This window comes from Pseudorca crassidens, chromosome 12, assembly GCF_039906515.1.
Source record: "Pseudorca crassidens isolate mPseCra1 chromosome 12, mPseCra1.hap1, whole genome shotgun sequence".
Taxonomy (NCBI): domain Eukaryota; kingdom Metazoa; phylum Chordata; class Mammalia; order Artiodactyla; family Delphinidae; genus Pseudorca; species Pseudorca crassidens.
Genome location: NC_090307.1, coordinates 15,797,882 through 15,816,661, shown reverse-complemented (window position 1 = coordinate 15,816,661; position 18,780 = coordinate 15,797,882). Strand labels below are relative to the sequence as shown.

The window sequence follows — 18,780 nt, the reverse complement described above, 5'->3', positions numbered from 1 at the left end:
ACCCTTTTATGCTATTTGCTTTCACTCTATGCTTTTATGCCCTTCTTTATACTCACCGGGGGGACCCTGGCCCCCAGGCAGGCCAGGAGGTCCTGGAATGTAGGCATTTGAGGCCAGCACCTTGTCACCAGTGATGTACTTGCCCAGGTCCGCAGCGCTGTTGGGTAGCAGGGCAATCTGCAAAGAGAAGAGGAACCTGGGTCAGGAAGCACCGACGGCCCCACCGCTGCCAGGGAATGCCCTGCACGTGTGTGGTCTGCAGAGGGCACAGAGCCTTTTCTTGTGCATACGCCTTTATCGGAGCCAGTCAGCGTGCAGACGGACGGTAGAGATCCTTCTTATAAACCCGGAGGCCTTCTAGTCAAAACAACTTGTACAAGATCACTCCCCCGGCTGCTTAGTGGGTGAACCTGGATCAGTTCCAGCCTGCCGAGATATCATTAGACTCATCATCTTCATAATTAATACAACCCACCTGTTTCAGACTTTTATTAAGAACTCATGTCTCAAACATTTGAGAAACTACTACGTGCCAGGCCCTGTGCTTCGTTCTAAGGCGACAACAGTGACCAAGACACGGTCCCGGCTCTTACAGATCTCCACCTTGAGAGCCAGGATGGAAAATATGACTTACAGGTCACGTGTACGCTCAGGTGTTTGGGAAACGGTGACTGTGATGGTTTTAAAATATGTCCACAGATTTTTGGACACTCCTCCCTTTAAAAGGTGGAGGCTAATTTTCTGCCCTCTGAGTGTGGGCTGTGCTTAGGGACTTGCTTCTAATGAACAGAAAATGACGAAAGTGACGGTGTGTAATTTCTGAGATAAAGTCATAAAAGGCACCGTGGCTCCCTGCCTCTCTCTCTCTCTCTGATTTCAGGAGCTCATTCTAGGGGAAGCCAGAGGGACCACACACGTGAATGACCTTTGCATTCCTTGAGGTCAGGAATCAGTGAGACCCTTGGTAAGAACTGCATGCTCTTAATGTCCATTTCCTCACGGATAACGCCCACCGTTAAGACGTGAGGATTACACAGGTAGTGTGTATCAGGTGCCCAGCACAGGACCTGAAATGTACTAAGTGCTTGATAAATGGTCGTTCTAGGCTCTTCCTTCCAGGAAGCTGATTCAGGGGTGTAAAATCAGTGGAGACTGCGTTTTTGAGGCTCAGAGCTACCCCCAGAGGTGTCACTCGGGATCCTGGAGTCCCACAGAAACCAAGTATCACTGCGATTTTCTGAAACAAGTTGCATTTGTCACCCACGTCCTCCTGGACGAGGCCCTGCTTGGGGACCCTCTGGCCAGAGGGCAATGCAAGTTACGAGAAGGTCCGTGGATATCTCATCCTTGCCCGTGGAGCGCTCCGAGGCTCTACACCCATCTTCGGATCTGAGCTGCGGACAGAGTTTCCTACCACCTGTTAGTGATCAGAGGTGGCCAACTGCCACTGTGACAGAGTTGTGCTCTGTGGGTTCAGCATCAGCACAGAGTGCTAAATTAGAAATTGTGCAAGTTCTCCCTCTGAGGCTTATGTCAACTCCAAATTACTACAGCTTTTGGTGATAAGAAATATAGAATTGAATGTTGATTTGAAAAACCATGGAGTTGGGGACTTCCCTGGTGGTGCAGTGTTTAAGAATCCGCCTGCCAATCAATGCAGGGGACACGGGTTTGATCCCTGGTCCGGGAAGATCCCACATGCCGCAGAGTAACTAAGCCTGTGTGCCACAACTACTGAGACCACACGCCACAACTACTGAGCCCGCATGCTGCAACTGCTGAAGCCCATGTGCCTAGAGCCTGTGCTCCGCAACAAGAGAAGCCACCGCAATGAGAAGCCTGTGCACCGCAACGAAGAGTAGAACCCCGCTCGCTGCAACTAGAGAACGTCCACGCGCAGCAGCGAAGACCCAATGCAGCCAAAAATAAATAAAAATGAAGTGAAAAATTAAAAAAAGAAAGAAAAACCCTGGAGTTTTCTTTACTTTCCTACTTCACGGGCAAGTCAGCATTTCTCACCTCTCCTTTTCTTCCCCACGGATTTCCTCCTGCCCCAGGGAGACTAGACAGTCCCAGTTGAGTTCAACCATGCCACATGAATAACCCCTGGGGTCTCAGGGCACCTGGGTTGATAGTAACAGAGCAGGAAGGTGGAGTAAAAGATGATCATGAGATCTTGAACCCCCCCAAGCCTAGGCCCGAGGAGTTTATGGGGAAACTACAAAATCTACCTACTGAACTGCAGCTAAGAGACCAGTGTGTGAATGGCACTGGGAGGCTTGGGAAAGTTCTGCTGTCCAGATGACCTTCTCTGGCTTCATAAAGTCCTCGGCCTTCTGCACTGGTGTGTGTTTCTGAGCATGGAGGTTTGGGAATGATTAGCATGACTATTTTGAAACATGACTCTAGAGGACATCCCTGCCCCAAGATCGCCTTCTCCTGCTGGGTGGCTGCTGGGTTTGGGGCCATCTTGAGCCAGATGTAGAAGCGATGATTTTTCTTAGTTACAGAGACACACGTTCTTGCTAACAGAAGAAATCCAGTATGAGCGAAAAGCGAACATCACAATAATACGTGGTCTGTATGTTGGCAAACGACTTGTACCTGCTACATCTGACGGAGAACAAATTCTTCCAGCTCTCTGCAAGGTGACTGTCCAAGTCCTGTAGCCCATTAGCCCCTTAATGAAGTGCTTGCAATGTTTCTAAAAGGTGAAACCGTGGGAAACCACGAGAGGGTTCTGGCGGTATCCCTGCAGCCTGGCATACAGAAGGGGCGGGGCCACGAGGCCTGAGGTGTTGCCCTGCTCCTCCTGTCCACCCCCCTCGCTCGCCTGCAGAGCACACGTCAGGCTCTCCTGGGTCAAGGCCTCTTTCCTGCTTCAGCTGCCCTAGGTGGCCTATTTGAGCCTAGGATGCTCCTCTGCCTGGAAATTCCTCCACAGTTTTTTTTTTCCTTTTCTCGGAGTTCTTACTGAAATCCATTCAGTTCATGGTGCAAGGATGCTCAGAGGGCAGGAAGCTCAAAGAAGCACCGACCCCCTCTTCCGAAGGGTCCCTCAGTGCTTTTGGAGCCCCTTAGCTAGTACGAAAATCCTTGGGTAAGGACAGCCTTGCAGGTCCATGAGCTAGAAGATTCCTGACCATCCAGTGTGTTCCAGATAAACAGTCTTCTTCTGCGCTTTGAGAAGACCCAGTGTTCCCCGAAAGATGCAAGGAAACACACTCAATTCCCCTATGATCATCGTTTAGAATTCAGTAGGGAAAACGATAAGAATTACAACCTTGCGCAATCTGAAAGCCAGCTTTGCACAATTTCAGGTCAGGGTTCATGGTTCAATGTCACTGCCAGGACCCAGCTACGTCCCAGGGGTTTATTTACAATGGTGCTGGCATCACTGTGTCACAGCGAGAGGCCACTCCAATCTGTGACTGCAATGCCTGGGTCCTGGGGTGGAACGGGGGTGAATCCCTGAGTGAGGAGAATTTAGAAGCGAAACTACTCTAACTAGAGGACAGAGGGTCAACACTGGCCCTTGAAGGCTAGTTCAATTTTATTATCTGCTTCCAAGAGAAAAACTAAATTGTGAATTTTATCTGTGGGTTTTGGCATTAGGCAGATCTATGTTTAAATCTCAGCCCTGCCATGTTCTACCTGTGGGATCTATAGAACTGATTATCTCAACCATATAATGAGGATTGTACTATCCACCTAAGAAGGGCTGCTGGGAGGATGAAAGTGACGATGTCCTGAACGTGCCTGGCCCAGCGCCCAGACTAGTAACTGCCAGCAGCCAGGACCGCGGACACAGTGCAAATGCTCTTCGGGGTGGGACGGGGTCAGGGGTTGAGGGGATGCTCCTGGCTCTGTTTCTAAATAGCGGGATGACTTTGGGTAAGTCCCTTCACCCTTCCAGGTTCTCATCTTCATGCTTATAAAACGAGAGGTTTGGGCCAGACGAGCAAGTCTTTGGATGTAAAATTCTGTAAGCAAGCTGGGAGGATGAGACCGGCACGTGGAGGGACTTCAGAGATTAGTCCCCACCCACCCTGGGCCCTCTCCAGCTCTCTTCGCTCCCTTGTAAAAGCCAGGAGGTGACCCAGTAAACACCGACCTCAGCTTCCTGGCTGACCTCCTGCTGGGTGATTACATCCCGCCTCCGCCTCCGGCCAGTTCCTCTGTGTGTCAGCAGGATGAGAGGAATGTAAAGGCACTGGCGTTTTAGAGGCGGCCCTCCAGAAATCCTGGCTTGACCGTCTACCCAAACACAGCAGATGACAGGCTTGAGGGGTGCAGGTGTTTGGGAAGAAGTCTGCGTGAAGAGTCTGCATTTCTCCTCGATTCCAGTCAATGGAATTATGAATATCATTATCTCGTATTAGCCTTCGTAATAAAAATACCTACCTCACGGGGCTGTTGGGACGAATCAGATGCTGCCTGTAAAGCACGTTATTAGGACGTATAATTCATGTTTATTATTTATTCGGTACGCATTTACAGAGCCCTTTCTAGGTGGCAGGGACTGTTCTACGTCCTTTACAAATATTAACTCACTTGATCATCATGAAAACCCTACGTAGTATGTAGCACTGTTATCCACTTTCTCTAGAACTGAGGCACAGAGAGGTTAAGTAACTTACCCAGGGTCTCACAGCCAGGAAGTAAAGAGGCTAGGACTTAAACTTAGCCAGTCTGGTTCTGGAATCTGTGGTCCTCACCACAACACCCAGCTGCCTCTCTTAATATTACTCATGATACTTGACAAAGCAATCTACAGTTACTTTCATATAGAATAGTCTTCCCAGCCATCCTGAGAAGACCCATTTTACAGAGCAACTAGATCAAGGTAGCAGAGGAAACCATGAACCACTGAGAAGCCATCTATTTGCCCAGCACTAAAGGCAGCACTGAAGCGAACAAACGCAGCCGTCAGGTTGCACATCTGCTCACACTTCTGAAATCGCATTGACCTCTAACTTCTGAAGCCTCCGCTGCCTGCCCCACTCCACTCGGCCATGGTGTTAACTCCACTGTGGGCTTGGTTTCCCAGCTAAGACAGGAAGCTTATTTAAGGCAGGCCTTTATTCTGTCCGTTCTCGTCATTCGTCATCTCCCAGCCCATCACAGGCCAGAGCGGGTGCTCAACAAACACTCTCACTTCCTCAACTGCTCCGCAGCAGCGCTGCTCTCAACTCAGATCACCCCTGCTGCAGGAACACAGGGACCTGTTAAAAACTTGCTCCTTCCATTGTGTATATATATACACCACATCTTCCTTACACATTCGTCTGTTGATGGACACTTAGGTTGCTTCCACTGGCTATTGTAAATAATGCTGCTAGGAACACTGGGGTGCATGCATCTTTTTGAATTAGCATTTTTGTTTTCTTTGGATATATAAAAAGGAATGAAATTTTGCCATTTGCAACAACATGGATGGACTTGGAAGGCATTATGCTAAGTAAAGTAAGTCAGAGAAGGACAAATGTGTTATCATTTGTATGTGAAATCTAAAATGTAAAACGAATGAATGAATATAATAAAATGGAGACAAACTCCCAGATACGGAGAACAAACTAGCGGTTAACACTGGGGAAAGGGAATGGGGGAGGGACAGAATCGGGGTAGGGGATTAAGACGTACAAACTACTATGTATAAAATAAGTAAGCTGCAAGGAAATATATTGCACAGCACAGGGAATACAGCCAATATTTCATAATAATTTAAAATGCAGTATAAACTATAAAAATATTGAATCACTAGGTTGAACACCTGAAACCAATATAACACTGTAAATCAACTATATTTCAATAAAAAAGTCATACCTGAAAAAAAAATTTCTTCATACCAGTAAAAAATAAAAAAATATATAAATTAATTAAAAACTGGCTCCTTGGGACTTCTCTGGTGGTGCAGTGGTTAAGAATCCGCCTGCCAATTCAGGGGGACATGAGTTCGATCCCTGGTCCTGGAAGATCCCAAATGCTGTGGAGCAACTAAGCCCGTGCACCATAACTACAGAGCCTGTACTCTAGAGCTCGCGAGCCACAACTACGGGAGCCCGTGTGCCACAACTACTGAAGCCCGTGTGCCTATAGCCCGTGCTCTGCACCAAGAGAAGCCACTGCAATGAGAAGCCCGCGCACGACAACGAAGAGTAGCCCCCGCTCGCCGCAACTAGAGAAAGCCCGCGCACAGCAACGAAGACCCAATGCAACGGAAAATAAATTTTAAAAATAAATAAATAAATTCATTAAAAAAAAAAAAACCTGGCTCTTTAGCTCAGATTTTTCTTCAGTGTCCTGATGGGACAGAGACCCCTCTCTGCAAGTCAAATGATGGGTATTTTATCTATACCCCGAACTCTCTTTTTAGCTAAATCACCTGTTTGTTTTCTTCCTTCCCAAAACCCAGAAGAAATTGTAGAGGTGAAGGCACTGGGATCTGCACATCATTTCAAAAAAACTTTTTCACTGGAAAATAAAGGCACAGAATCTGGAAACCCCACAAAACAAATCTCTATCTTAGCAAATTATTATAAGGCAAACACCCTTTTATTGAACACCTAAGTCAAAAATCAGAAATTTGTCAGGGACTTCCCTGGTGGTCCAGTGGTTAAGACTCTGCGCTTCCACTGCAGGGGGCGTAGGTTCGATCCCTGGTGGGGGAACTAAGATCCCACATGCAGTGCAGCCAAAAAAAAAAAATCAGAACTTTGTCTACATGCTTTGACCCAATCACAGCCTTCTCCCTCCCTCCCCGCAAAGTAACTACTATTCTGACTTTAATCACTTCCTGTGTTTTAAAAAAATAATTTATCAAACCCAACTGTGCAGGACCAGACACTATGGTCTAGTCTTGCCCACTTGAAAAAACAATACGTCTTTTAAGCTGCTTTTAACCTGCAGGTCGCTGCTCCACTTTTCTTAGAATCTATCCACTGAAGAACACAGGGCATTGGCCCTGTAGAGTTTCACACGGTTGGGATTTTGCTGACTGTACACTCATGGTGTTGTTCAACATGTCTGCATACCGTTTAATACTATGGGGCTGGCCACGGTCCAGGACACCCGGTAACCTACTTCTGAGCCAATGTTTATTTGGGCAGCTGTCCCATGTTCTTTTTTGAACAGAACAGATGGCATCAGCAGTAGTGAGAGGAAGTTAAAAATCAACGGACAAGCCCCACACCAGCACAGGAGCAGCAGTGAGGAGACCTGGGGTTTAGGGTCTGGCCTGCGTCTTGGGCTGACACCGCTCCTCTCTGCCAATATCGGCATCACGGTGAGAATTAAATGGGGTCCTGGATATAAAACGGCTTTATCAACTGCAGAATGTGACATGTTCTACTAGGCGCCTTTAAAAATGCGTTGTTTCTTGTGACGTTCCTTCAATGCCAGCTTTAGCTCAGACTTGACACAACGCACTTGTAGGAGAAATCGGTCTAAGGTGGATCCATTCCAGGCCAACCCCAGTGCAGGACAGTTACTGGAGTACTAACAAGTATTATTGGATCTGTGTGTAGCTCTGCCGCAAGGGCTTTAAGGGTAACATAAAATTTTCAACTTCTTCGTAACATTTCTTCTTTCATGGATTGTAAAACACTGCGGGGAGGTTAAGGGAAAGCCAGATGTTGAATTAGCAACTGAATTTCTCAACTAGTGAGACTTAGCGTCACTGACCCTAAAGAACATTCAGGCTGGAAGGAGCTTCCCCATAGCTCTTGGATTACTGACTCTCAGAGAAGAAAACAGAGGGTAGCCTTAGGCCTTGAGACTTCATCAGCTGCCTCGCCCAGGCCCGAATCCTCTGGCCCATGAAATGCAAACTTCTTCCACGAACGCTTTTTCAGACTCGCTCAGTAAATACTAATATCAATCCAAGTCCAACATGAGGATATCTGTGTGGGATGTATTACTGATAACTCTGAATTTATATGATATACTTGCAAGGTTTTCTGCCTGGTCTCTCTATTGGATCACAAGCTATTTGGAATCTGTACATCATACACATATATGCCTCTGCTAAAGTTGCTAGATCTTCACCACCAACGTACCAAAGGCCCGCAGAGCCATTTATCTTCTCAGCCTACTGACCTGCCTGTTCCACTGGAAGCTGTGGATCTCATTAGGGGCTGCCTGCATGTTTGTTGAACACGTGAAAAGCAATACTGTCTAATCTTACCCTGCCGCCCTTTACAATAACTAGATGTCAAAGTTAAACAGATTAGATACACCTCTTTGATGTACTAAGAGCCTTGAGGGGAAGCAATGAAACAAACAAACCAGCAAGTTTACGTTTTACAAGCGTAAGAGCAGTTTCTGAGTTGCCGACAGACTGGTGAATTCACTGACCTCAGGTATGATAAACACCATTGACCCGGGCACTGGACAGTTGCTTAAGCTTTCAGGGCACTAAGCGCATCCCAGGGGCATTACTCACGGCACAGCAATGTTACCAGAAATATGATGCTGTCAGGCATGCGTGGGAGCCTGACAAAGAGAGTCAGTCCTCACCCTTGGTGACACCGGGTATCTGAGCAGCTGCTTTCTGAGGTGTGTGGAGCCCAGAAAGCACAGGTCGTAACTTTTAAATGTGAAAAATAAAGCTGCTACAGAAATGCATCGCCAGTGATGAACGTTTATAGAGAAGATGTTCTCCGTTGATAAAACGTCGGTAAATGATTCTACCGTATTCTAGTTAGAACTGTGTAAGGGCCACGTGTCTGGATGTTCATGTCCCTAAAAGTCACACTAGTCGTTCCTCACCCTCTGCTTCACCACGTGCCCCTTACCTAGTGGTCTATTTTACTAGTCACCTGGTCAATCCCCTGCCTTCATTGTTCTGTTGAGCTATAGATAATGAGCTCCAAAGGTGGGTGGGCGAAGCGTCCCAGGCCAAACCTAGTTGGCAGCAAGCTCAGAGAATACCCAGTGAGGCTGTGGATGACATTTTCTTATTGTTTTCAGATGTTCCTCCACTTTGCCTCCACCAGGCCTTCCTTTCATCTTACGCGACCGTTTCTAACACGCCCGGCACGTACCTTCTGCTTCAGCTGCAGCACCGTCTGCTTCATCTGGTGAAACTCCTTGCACGTGGCACAGCAGGTGCCGGCTCTCACCGCGTTCTCCACCTTCTCATCGTGCCCTGAGAGAGAAGATGGGCTGGGGTCTGCCTGGGAGGCTGGGGGACATCCAGACCCAGGGAGACCGTGTCAAGAAGGGCAGTTCCAGGCGGACTGGTTGATACTGAAACGTGCAAGGGATGTGGGCTGGCGATTTTACAGTTCTTGAGTCGCTGACAGCATGCCCGGGGCAGCGGGGACACGGGGAGGGGCTCCCCCGCTACACTCTGGGCTCAGCTGTTTCCACTTAGGCAACCTAGCACCTTCCTCTTTCATTGTGAAAAAGTCAACAGTGGCCCTTTTACCATGAGGCAGGCTCTATCAACCTGACATGACTTACACTCCCCTCCAAGGGCCAACGTTCACACGCCGTAAATTATCCCCCAAGCCCAGGCAATGGGACTCGGGTGCAGGGCTCACGAAGCTGGTTTTTATCACCTCTGATAATCCAGCTGTTCAAAGGGAGCACGGCCAGGCCAGGCAGGGTCACAGACCGGGGCTGGGCACTGACCTCCGAGGAGATGTAAAGCCAGATGGAAGATGCTCCAGGCACCTTGGACATGCCCATCCAGGGCCATAATGGGACAGGCACAGGGCAGGGTCCCAGTGCAACCTTGTGGCGCATCAGGAGCTCCGTGGGCTTTGTGTAAAATCATATTTCTCTAAGGAATGGGTGAGTTAAATGGTGACACGACCCAGTATCCACATAGCCCTCATCCTACTGGCACCTGAACAGGCCACACAAGCCTGTGCTGGGGACACTAGACACCTGAGGTCATTTGCTACAGAAGGGCAGGTGCAGACTCCCATAGGCCTCTGTAAAAGATGGTAGCTGTGCGATATGGGCCCAGAGGAAGTGACAGGGGGAAGGTGACAGTTTTGGTCAGGGTGGCGGCAGGACAGTCTGACACCCAGGCAAGTGTCAACTCTCCTACCTTTGAAGCACTTTGGTGTTGGGCCAGGTGTCCTGTCGGCGTGACACGTATAACACTAGGATCTGGAAAGTAGCTAGGGACAGTCAAGTGACATGTCTCTCCAGGTCATTTCTTCTGCTTCTGGGCCCACGTGCTTTTTTTTGGGGGGGACCGTGCTGCACGGCATGGGGGACTTTAGCTTGCCGACCAGGGGTCGAACCCACTGGACCGCCAGGTAAGTTCCAGGGCCCACGTGCTTTTCTTCTTCCCGTCCTCTCTTCTGGGAAGCCTTCTCTGCCGTCTCCACTTGTGGATTCCTATGAGCTACCAAGACCCAATTCGCGGGTTGCCTGAGACCCCCCTCCCCATACACAGAGACAGCCCTGTCCTCTGAAGTCAGGCAGCCTTTACCACGCAGCCTACTCAGATGGTGGGGATCCCGGGCTTCCCTATAGAGGAGCTTCTCGTGCATGTGCCACAGCGGGGGCTGCCCAGGAACTGGAGCTGCTTCTTGGTACCTCACACAGGGGATGCTCAGTTAGCGAAATGGAACATTACAGGGTGAACTGTGTCCCCCCCGCTCCCCAACCAAGTGCACGTGATGAAGTCCTAACCCTTCAGCGCCTCAGAATGTGGCCTCATTTGGAAACAGGGGTCCTGCAGATGTAATTAGTTAAGCTGAAGTCATACTGCTGTAGGGTGGGCCCGTAATCCAATATGACTGATGTTCTTATAAAAAAGAGAAATCTGGACACAGCAGGGAGAAACCATGTGAAGATGCAGGTGGAGGTCAGGGTGAGGCAGCAGGAGCAAAGGAATGACAAAGAATTGTTGGCGAAACAGCAGGCGCTGGAGGAGAGGCCTGGAACGTTCTCCTTCAGTCCTCGGAAGGCGGCAACCCCGCTGACACCTTGATCTCAGACACGTAGCCTCACACCTCTGTCCTTTAAGCTACCCAGATGGTGGCACGGTGGTTATGGCAGGCCTAGGGCACGGGGACATGGGAGGAGGAAGTGGGCATCGGGAGAGCCTCACGCTCAGGTGATCCCTCCTCATGCAGCCCCAGCTGCCTCTCCAAGGGGGTCTGTGCCTGCCTGGTGGTCTACACGGTGACCGGTATTTCTGCTCTTTGGGAGGTGAGGGCACCCAGGGGCAACCTGGCAGTGGAGATCTCAGACTCCTTCCCTGCAGCATGGGGTGGTGGTAGGGGGCCCACTGGCCCTAGCCCTCCCCGCAGCCGGTGGGAGGCCTGAGGCCTGGTGTGCGCACATGCTAGGAACACGCTTCTCAAGCCAGCAGGCTGAGGTGGGCGAAGCAGTGCTGTCTGGTTGCGTTGCCATAAGCAACACCGCGATTCCCGAATATACAGACTGTAGCTTAGGTTGTCAGCGTGTGACTGGGAAAAGCACTTGAACCTCCGGGAAAGAGGCTGCCTCTTTTTAAATCCTTCCATGTGTGTGTATAACCTAACAGGGGTGCCTTGTTGATCCCCATCTTCTAGGCTAATTCTGTCCCACCAGGAGCTTCCCCACCTCCCCGGCCTCTGCCCACCTTCCACCACGCTCAACCAGAAGCCATGGGGGATTGTTTCCATTCACACCGTAGCTGTGTCACAACAAGCTGGGTTACGAGAAAGGTCTTCGCTTGGAGACGGTGAAATGCAATTGAAGGGCATGGCCTCCAGGGTCACAGTGCGAGGGGTGCGTATCCCAGCTCTGTCACTAACTAGCTCAGAGACCTCAAGCAAGTTATCTAACCTCTATGAGACCCAATTTCCTCAACCATAACACTGGAACAGTAAAACCTAAGACACAGGGCTATTGCGATGATTATATGGGGGTGATGCCTGTGAAATCCTTGGCACAAGGTTGGGTTCTAGTAAATGGGAGAGGGTGCCTGGCAGTCTTCAGGCCCACCAAGCCCTTTGAATTCTCTTTGCCTGATAAAAGGATTCTTCAAGGATTCTGGGATTAACACAAACGACAGAATGAGGGAAAACTGAGGTTCCGTGACGTCCGGGAGTTATTAACTGCTGTGGGTTTAGAATCAAGTTTCCTGAATCTGAGCCCAATGCCTTTCCTACAAATCAGGCAATTTCCTTTAGGCTCTTTATCCCCATTTAATGTACCATTTACAACCCCACTTGCCTAGGGAGCTTGAACACATCTGAGGAGAACAAGAGTTATTTCGATTGGTCTCCAACATAAGAGTGACACAAGGGAACTTCCATGCAAGAATCCACTTGGTGGTAAAGGACTGAAGCTTTACCCAACTTTGGTTGTACTGATGATAGACAACGGTGGACTCCTGCATATGTAGATAACCCCAGCTCTAGGTTTGTTAGGTTTAAGGACAGCTGGGTGACATCCGTCTGTCCCAACCTAGCATTCTTTCATTCCATGCCATCTACTGGCCAGTATATGCAATCCCATCTCATAACCCGCCTACCAATCTCATCCATCCCATCTCCCCAGCCACTTATCTCTCTCATCCATGTATCTGTCCATCCACCCATTCATCCATCCATCCCTCTCTCCCTCTTAGCCATCATGGAGCATCTGCTATTCACCAGGCCCCATGGGAGGCATTGAGAATGTAAAATAAACGAGGATACCTGTTCAGTGATTTGAGACGGGCCTTCCTTTTAAGGAACCAGCCCTGCTGGCAGAGCCAGGCCAGCGTGAACAAGAGTTAAAAGCCCATCTGTCCGTTGGTACTTTTGTATACGCAGCTCAACTTACCATGTGTTGGGATGAATAGGGCAACCTGATATTTTCAGGATAATAACCTCTTTACCAGGTTCTAGACTCTATTTCATTTAGATCATGGAATGTTAGAATTGATACATCTTTAGTTCAGCCTCCTTTAGAGACAAGGAAAGTGAGAGGCAGAGGAGGACAGTAATTTGCTTTAGGTTTCCCGGAATGCTGCGTGCAGTGGACGAGCACTTACAGGGTCCGCATCTGGCACTGTTGGGGCGCAGTGAGCCCGCTATTGGGGGTTCTGCTCAGGACACTGGAGAGCTGTCTGCCAGGTGGGCTCCAGGGCAGTAATTCTCCATGTGGTCACTGGACGAGCAGCGGCAGTGCCAGCCTCTGGGTATCCGTTCTCAGAAATCCAAAATCTCAGGAAGGGGGCCTGGTGCATCGTTCTATCAAAGCCTCCAAGTGACTCTGAAGCACGTGCAAGTTCAACAAACACCGCTCCAGGGAAGCAGCTCTGTTGAGCAACCTCTCACCTGAAAATCCCTGGCCTGTTTCCTGTCCCTTTGCAGAATTATCAAAACACAGAGAACAAGGGTAACTTTGTCCAAAAGCCTTTGGAAGCTCCCGTGCACACAGAGGAACAGAGTAAGGACCACAGGCTCCGGTGGAGTCAGGTGATCAGGATTCGAACCCTGAGGCTGCCACTTCGTGCCCTGCAGGTTGGAAGTCACAGCTTCTGTGACTGCCCGTTCCTTGAACGGTAGAACGACAATGACCCCGTCACCTGTGGTTGCTGTGAGGGATGAAGGAAATAACCCCTGGAGGTTCGCAGAGCAGCGCCTGGCAGGCGGCAGGTGCCCCATAAATGTTAATATCATCGTCATGGTTGGTATCGCTGCTTATTAAGTTCCCTACAAAATTACACATGGGGGGAGGGCTCTCTGCACCATCCTCTGGAAAGAAGTTCCAGAGAGTTTGAAGACAAATAATTGTGTGTGCAGACCTGGCACATGTCGTCTATTCTGAATTGGGGTTCATCTAGCCTGCTGCGGTACAGGATACAGTAACATCAAACGTGGAGCTAAAACAATCTTGAATAGGCTACATGAATAATTCGTTTAGAAATCTGGGTAGACATCTCTGACTTGGCATGTTCTCTGTCCTCTCCACTCATGATGTGGTGTCTCTAAGTATGACCATGTTAAGTGAGGCATCGCTTAACATTCTGCTCCAACTCGTTCAGATTTTAGAGGTGCAATATTATTGACTAGCCACAGGGGGTCGCGTAGCTCTAATTTTTACTGACGTTGAGCAGGCTATGCCTCATAAGCGTTAGAAACAGAATTCCTGAGATGCCATCTTAGTAATATTTAACCAACTTAGGAAAACTAAAGAATGTTCTCGACGTATTTCATATGGGCAGTCACCAAGCACATTTGGTTTTAAAAGTTGATCGTGCACATCTGTGCCCTGGCGGTAGTGCTCAGCCCTGGTGGCACATTACCACCACTAGGGACAGTGGCGGGGGTGAGGGTTTAAAATTCTTGCCAACCATGCCGCATGCCACCCATCTGGGGGTCACAACAAGGGAACGCTGTCTGCCTTTTTAAAGCTCCCCAGGTTGACAACGGCTGATCTATGGATTAGTGGAGCTTGAAAGTTACATGAAACACCTGGCCTTCCCTGAAATAACTGATGTTGGGGGTCAAGGTCACTTTATCAGAAAAGAAACAAAAGTTGAAAAACAGAGACCAGAAAGCTAATTACTACGGAGCCAACACATCCTTAATTTGTCTCCGCGTCAGTGCTACATACGCCCTGGGGTGCCTACACTGGCTCCAGACATACATTTGCAAAGACAAAAAAAATGGAAGTGATGGAGAGTGCCCTTCCCGCCCATTAGCCAGACGGCTTGTGTCCCCACGCCCGTGGGCACATGACCACCTTTCCACAGGCAGAGGCCGTTCTGAGGCCAGCCCTGCTGCTGTCCACTCACTTCCTGAATGAACTGACATTGTGTTCGATTTAAAATTCCTGACTGGAAGGTTACAGACACCAGTCAATGCAAAGTTTTTTAAAAAAAAAAAAAAAAAAGGGAGGGGAGGGGGATTTAGATCACGTGTGCTTGTACTCCATCATCATTATCTCTTCTTGAAAAAAATGACTGTGATGAAATACTGGGCTTATTAATTAATCTAAAACGGATGAAACTGCGTGGCTGCCTCTGATGTTCCAGATGCAGGGCTGCTCCAGCCCCTAACTCTCCTTACTGTTGAGCTGAATATCTGGATGTTAATTATTCATCTTTTAGATACTGTAGGGAAAGTTCTCAGTTTAGAAGGTGCTGAGCTGGGCATGCCTTCAAGTCCTGACACTCGCCTAGATAAAGGACAAAGAAACGAAAACTGCACGGGGACTCGCGGGGCTGGTAGGGCTTCGGCCACTTTTGCTGATGCTAAATCACACCAAATTGTGAAAAAGATTTGTGATGGGAAAAGGGTCTTTAGAGCTCACCTAATCCAACACCTTTGTGTCTACAGAGGAGGAAACAGATCCGGAGAGCTGCCCAGTGACACCCAGCTGGTAGATACTGAAGCGGCTCTCTGGTTACCAGCTCTCCTACCTTCCAAGCCAAGGAACTTTCCGTTGCATCACAGCTGCTGCAGAGACGAATCCAGGACGCTTGCTTTTGTTGCCCGAATCATCAAAACCAGCCCCCCATCTTCTCAGGGGCCCATCACTTAAGTACTGATTCTAACGTTCAAGGCATAGAACGTGCCTGTCCTTTCCCATAATTTTAATTATGGGTACGAATTACTCCCCTCGGTCCCTAACCCCCCGACGCCCTTGGTTACCGGTGTTGGAATGTTTTTCTTAATAAAACACTAAAACCAAACGTGAGTCCTCTGTGCCTGTGTGGTGAATTCAGGAGAGACCAGTCACTGAAAATTAAATACTGAGAAATTCTAGAATGCTGCTGCTGCGGGCGCGGCACTTGGGATACAATAGAAACAGTGGGACTGTTTCAGTTTTTAAAACTATGTGGGGACTTCCCTGGCGGTCCGGTGGTGAAGACTCCACGCTTCCACTGCAGGGGCCGTGGGTTCCATCCCCAGTGGGGGGAACTAAGGTCCCGCATGCCTCGCAGCACGGCACCCCCCCACCCCCACCCCAAAAAAATCCCAAACTAAGTGAGTTGTGGTGTTACAAGAAAGCCCAGCCTTATAACCACTAGACGTTCTTACTGATTAAACAGAAGGACATTGCCCATTTAAATCACTGTAAGCAGGAACAAACTCTCTCTCCGGAGGGCAGAATGGCCTGTTTTCACTCATTAGATGCTCTGTAGCCGACAGCCAACAGATCCCCGCCTCTGGCTTTGGCTCCTTCCTCTGGCGATGACAACATCCTCGCCTGAAAGTCGACCAGATGACTTACCGACTTTGGGCCCCAGGGCTCAGCTCTTTGATGCTAATAAGTTAGAACTTTCCAAACTGTTTTTTTTTTTTTCAGGACACCATCATCTGTGAGATGCTTATAAGTGTTTCTTCAGAAAATAATTTTGGGAAGTGCAGGTTTCATCAAAATGAACATCTTTTAATGGCAACCTCAGAGCTTTCAACGCACTCACAGTATGAATCCCTGCAGAAGCTGGTGCTCTAATGCATTCTCCCCTGAACACCTGAACACAGAACCTTTCAAACAAAGAAAGGCTAATTAACACCTCCCAGGACCCCAAAGTCCTATAGATGACAACATGGGGAAATGCTGTAATAAATGGTTGATAAAATATGTCTTTAAATGACAGTAATAGTACAGAAGGTACAAAACCAATTAATAATTAAGTATGCTCAGATTTTTTTACTGAATTCTTAGCCTTAGAAGTCAAAATGGTTATCACTTAAATTCTTGACCTCTTATACTGAAAATTTTGTGTGTTTGGACATTTTTTAAAGAAGTACAATTCATCTCTCAGGAAAGGAAACAGAGGAGTGTGGTCCCAGGACCGACTCAGCACAAGAGACTGCTAATATCAAAGCTTCAGTGGGACCTTCCCATGCCCTGGCCCTTGGGCTGGGCTCCTTTCTGGGTCCACACTGCCCAAGAGCGAGGCAGGGGGTGAGCATGTCCCACCAAGGCCCTACCTTGTCACTGCCTCTGGCTCAGACCCATTCCTGGGGTACCACACAGTAAGCAGGGTGACTTCAGAGGGATGAGGCTGGGAACACTAGGAATTAGTGCAAGAGGTAGAGGCCACCTGAGACCAAAGAACAAGTAGATTCAGTGTATAAAATCTTCCCCTAGGCTCTGGAAATTCCATCCGACTCCTGTGGTCTCTGCTAGTTAAGGTTGGGTCTCTGAGCAGACCACTCTACCCCACCAGGTGGGAAGTGCTCACAAGTGGCCCGCTTCCTACAATTTAGAGATCCCTACCGTCTAACCCCATCCTGATACTCAGCAGTTGTTGCTGCCACCTCTGTGGTTTCCTCTAGATTGGGTTGCTCAAGGCTGCCCTTCACGCCCAGGTAAACGGGATTTCACCTGAATAGAAATATAAGGCAAAGACACAACAGGGTTACGAGGTTGAGGACCCCTCGGCCCAAGCCCACGGGCTCCCTGGCTTGGAGCACAGCTGGAAATCCAATTCCAAAATGAAAAATTAGAAAGCTGCTTTCTCCTTGCTAACTCTCAAGTCAGCCCATCACTAATATATCAGCGGCTAAAAATCTGCACCTCATTTTTCAGTGAGATTCTTCCTTTCCACGAAGGACATAATCTAAGAGGTAAGTTACACATCCCCCTCCCCCAAACCTTCTCCACCATGGGACAAAAGTGAAGTGATTTTAATTCTGAGTAATAATTAAAATGTGGTCTGAAAAAATGTTTTGAAAATGTCTGAAAAATGCCCCAAAGACTGATTACCCCTGCCTTTAAGCACCTCTGGGCGCCCAGGTCCCACATGCTTCAGGCTTTAAAGAGTGTCACACTAAGCTCTCTGAGTCATTCCAACGACCCCAAGCTGCCCAAGCCGGAGCTGACTGCAAGCAGACCTTTCGCGTTACTTCTAATGCATGGTGGCTTCCTCATGACTCAACCCGCTTGCTCTTCAGGATTTGCTTTGTAGTTTTTCCATGTGAGACAGCTGGTCCCCAGCTGCTTGCTGTCCTCAGCTGATGGCAACGGCCTTCCACCCTTTTGTGAATCTCAGGTTACACGGGAGAACCGCGACCTCTTGAGCGCCCAGCACTTCTGGTCCTTCCATTCCCCTGCATTTCTTGGTAGAGATGATTTGCCCTGGGAGCACCTCACCACCCAGAGATGGCCCAGGCCCAGCTAACCTCTCCCAGCAGACGACAGCGTTCCTGCCACTTTCCCCTCCCGAGGAGTCAGAGCTGAACTCTGAGCTCGGCAGCTTCCTGGCCTACAAGGGTTGGAGATTCAGGAATGCCCTTTCCTTCCTCCCTCCCTCCCCTCCACACTTAAATAAGGCAATGACCCAACGTTCCAGCTGATCACATCCCTAAGTGATCAGACATCTTGGTGGAATCTGGTCAAAATAACATAAAGCAGCTTCTCAAACTCTGCAAAGAAAGGCCAGCATTTAAAAGTCCTCCACGTCAGGGTGGACTGGGCTTGCTAAATACAATAAAAATGAACGACTGCAAAGTGCTTCTCAACACTCTCAACTTCTGTTTTTTTTTAACCTGAACATGAACCAAATAACAGCTCACAGGCAGGCACGGGGCCACAGACTATACTTTCAGTAGCGCTGATATGGATTGCTGCGTTACACAGAAGTGTTTCATGTTTCTATTCAGCCCCCCCTTTTTTTTTCCTTGAGAGAACCCAGTGTTTCTGGCCTCATCTCTGCTCCTCCTCGTTTGATCTCAGTTCGTAACTAAGTTCCACCGATCTGTCCATGAGCACACCACACCTCCGTGCTTGGTGCAGAGCTCCCAGCACAAAACCAGCCGCACGCCTTGCTGCTAGCAGGCAGCTCTTTCACTAGTTCTCTAGGGGTTTGACCTTCTACCT

The 18,780-nt window shown here is 48.8% G+C and overlaps 1 protein-coding gene across 5 annotated transcripts in view; it reads right to left on the bottom strand.

Annotated features, from left to right (window-relative positions):
• Nucleotides 1-18,780, bottom strand: part of CCBE1 (collagen and calcium binding EGF domains 1) — a 286,575-nt gene that overhangs the window by 13,119 nt on the left and 254,676 nt on the right. For all 5 annotated transcript variants that reach the window (XR_010933002.1, XM_067698924.1, XM_067698925.1 and 2 more), the window contains 2 exons: nt 9,045-9,148; nt 57-177 (listed from right to left, as the gene is read on the bottom strand). Coding sequence is in view for 4 of the 5 variants with exons in the window: in XM_067698924.1 (XP_067555025.1) it covers nt 57-177; nt 9,045-9,148 (225 nt within the window). In the remaining variant the exon portion in view is untranslated. The remainder of the gene's footprint in view (nt 1-56; nt 178-9,044; nt 9,149-18,780) is intronic.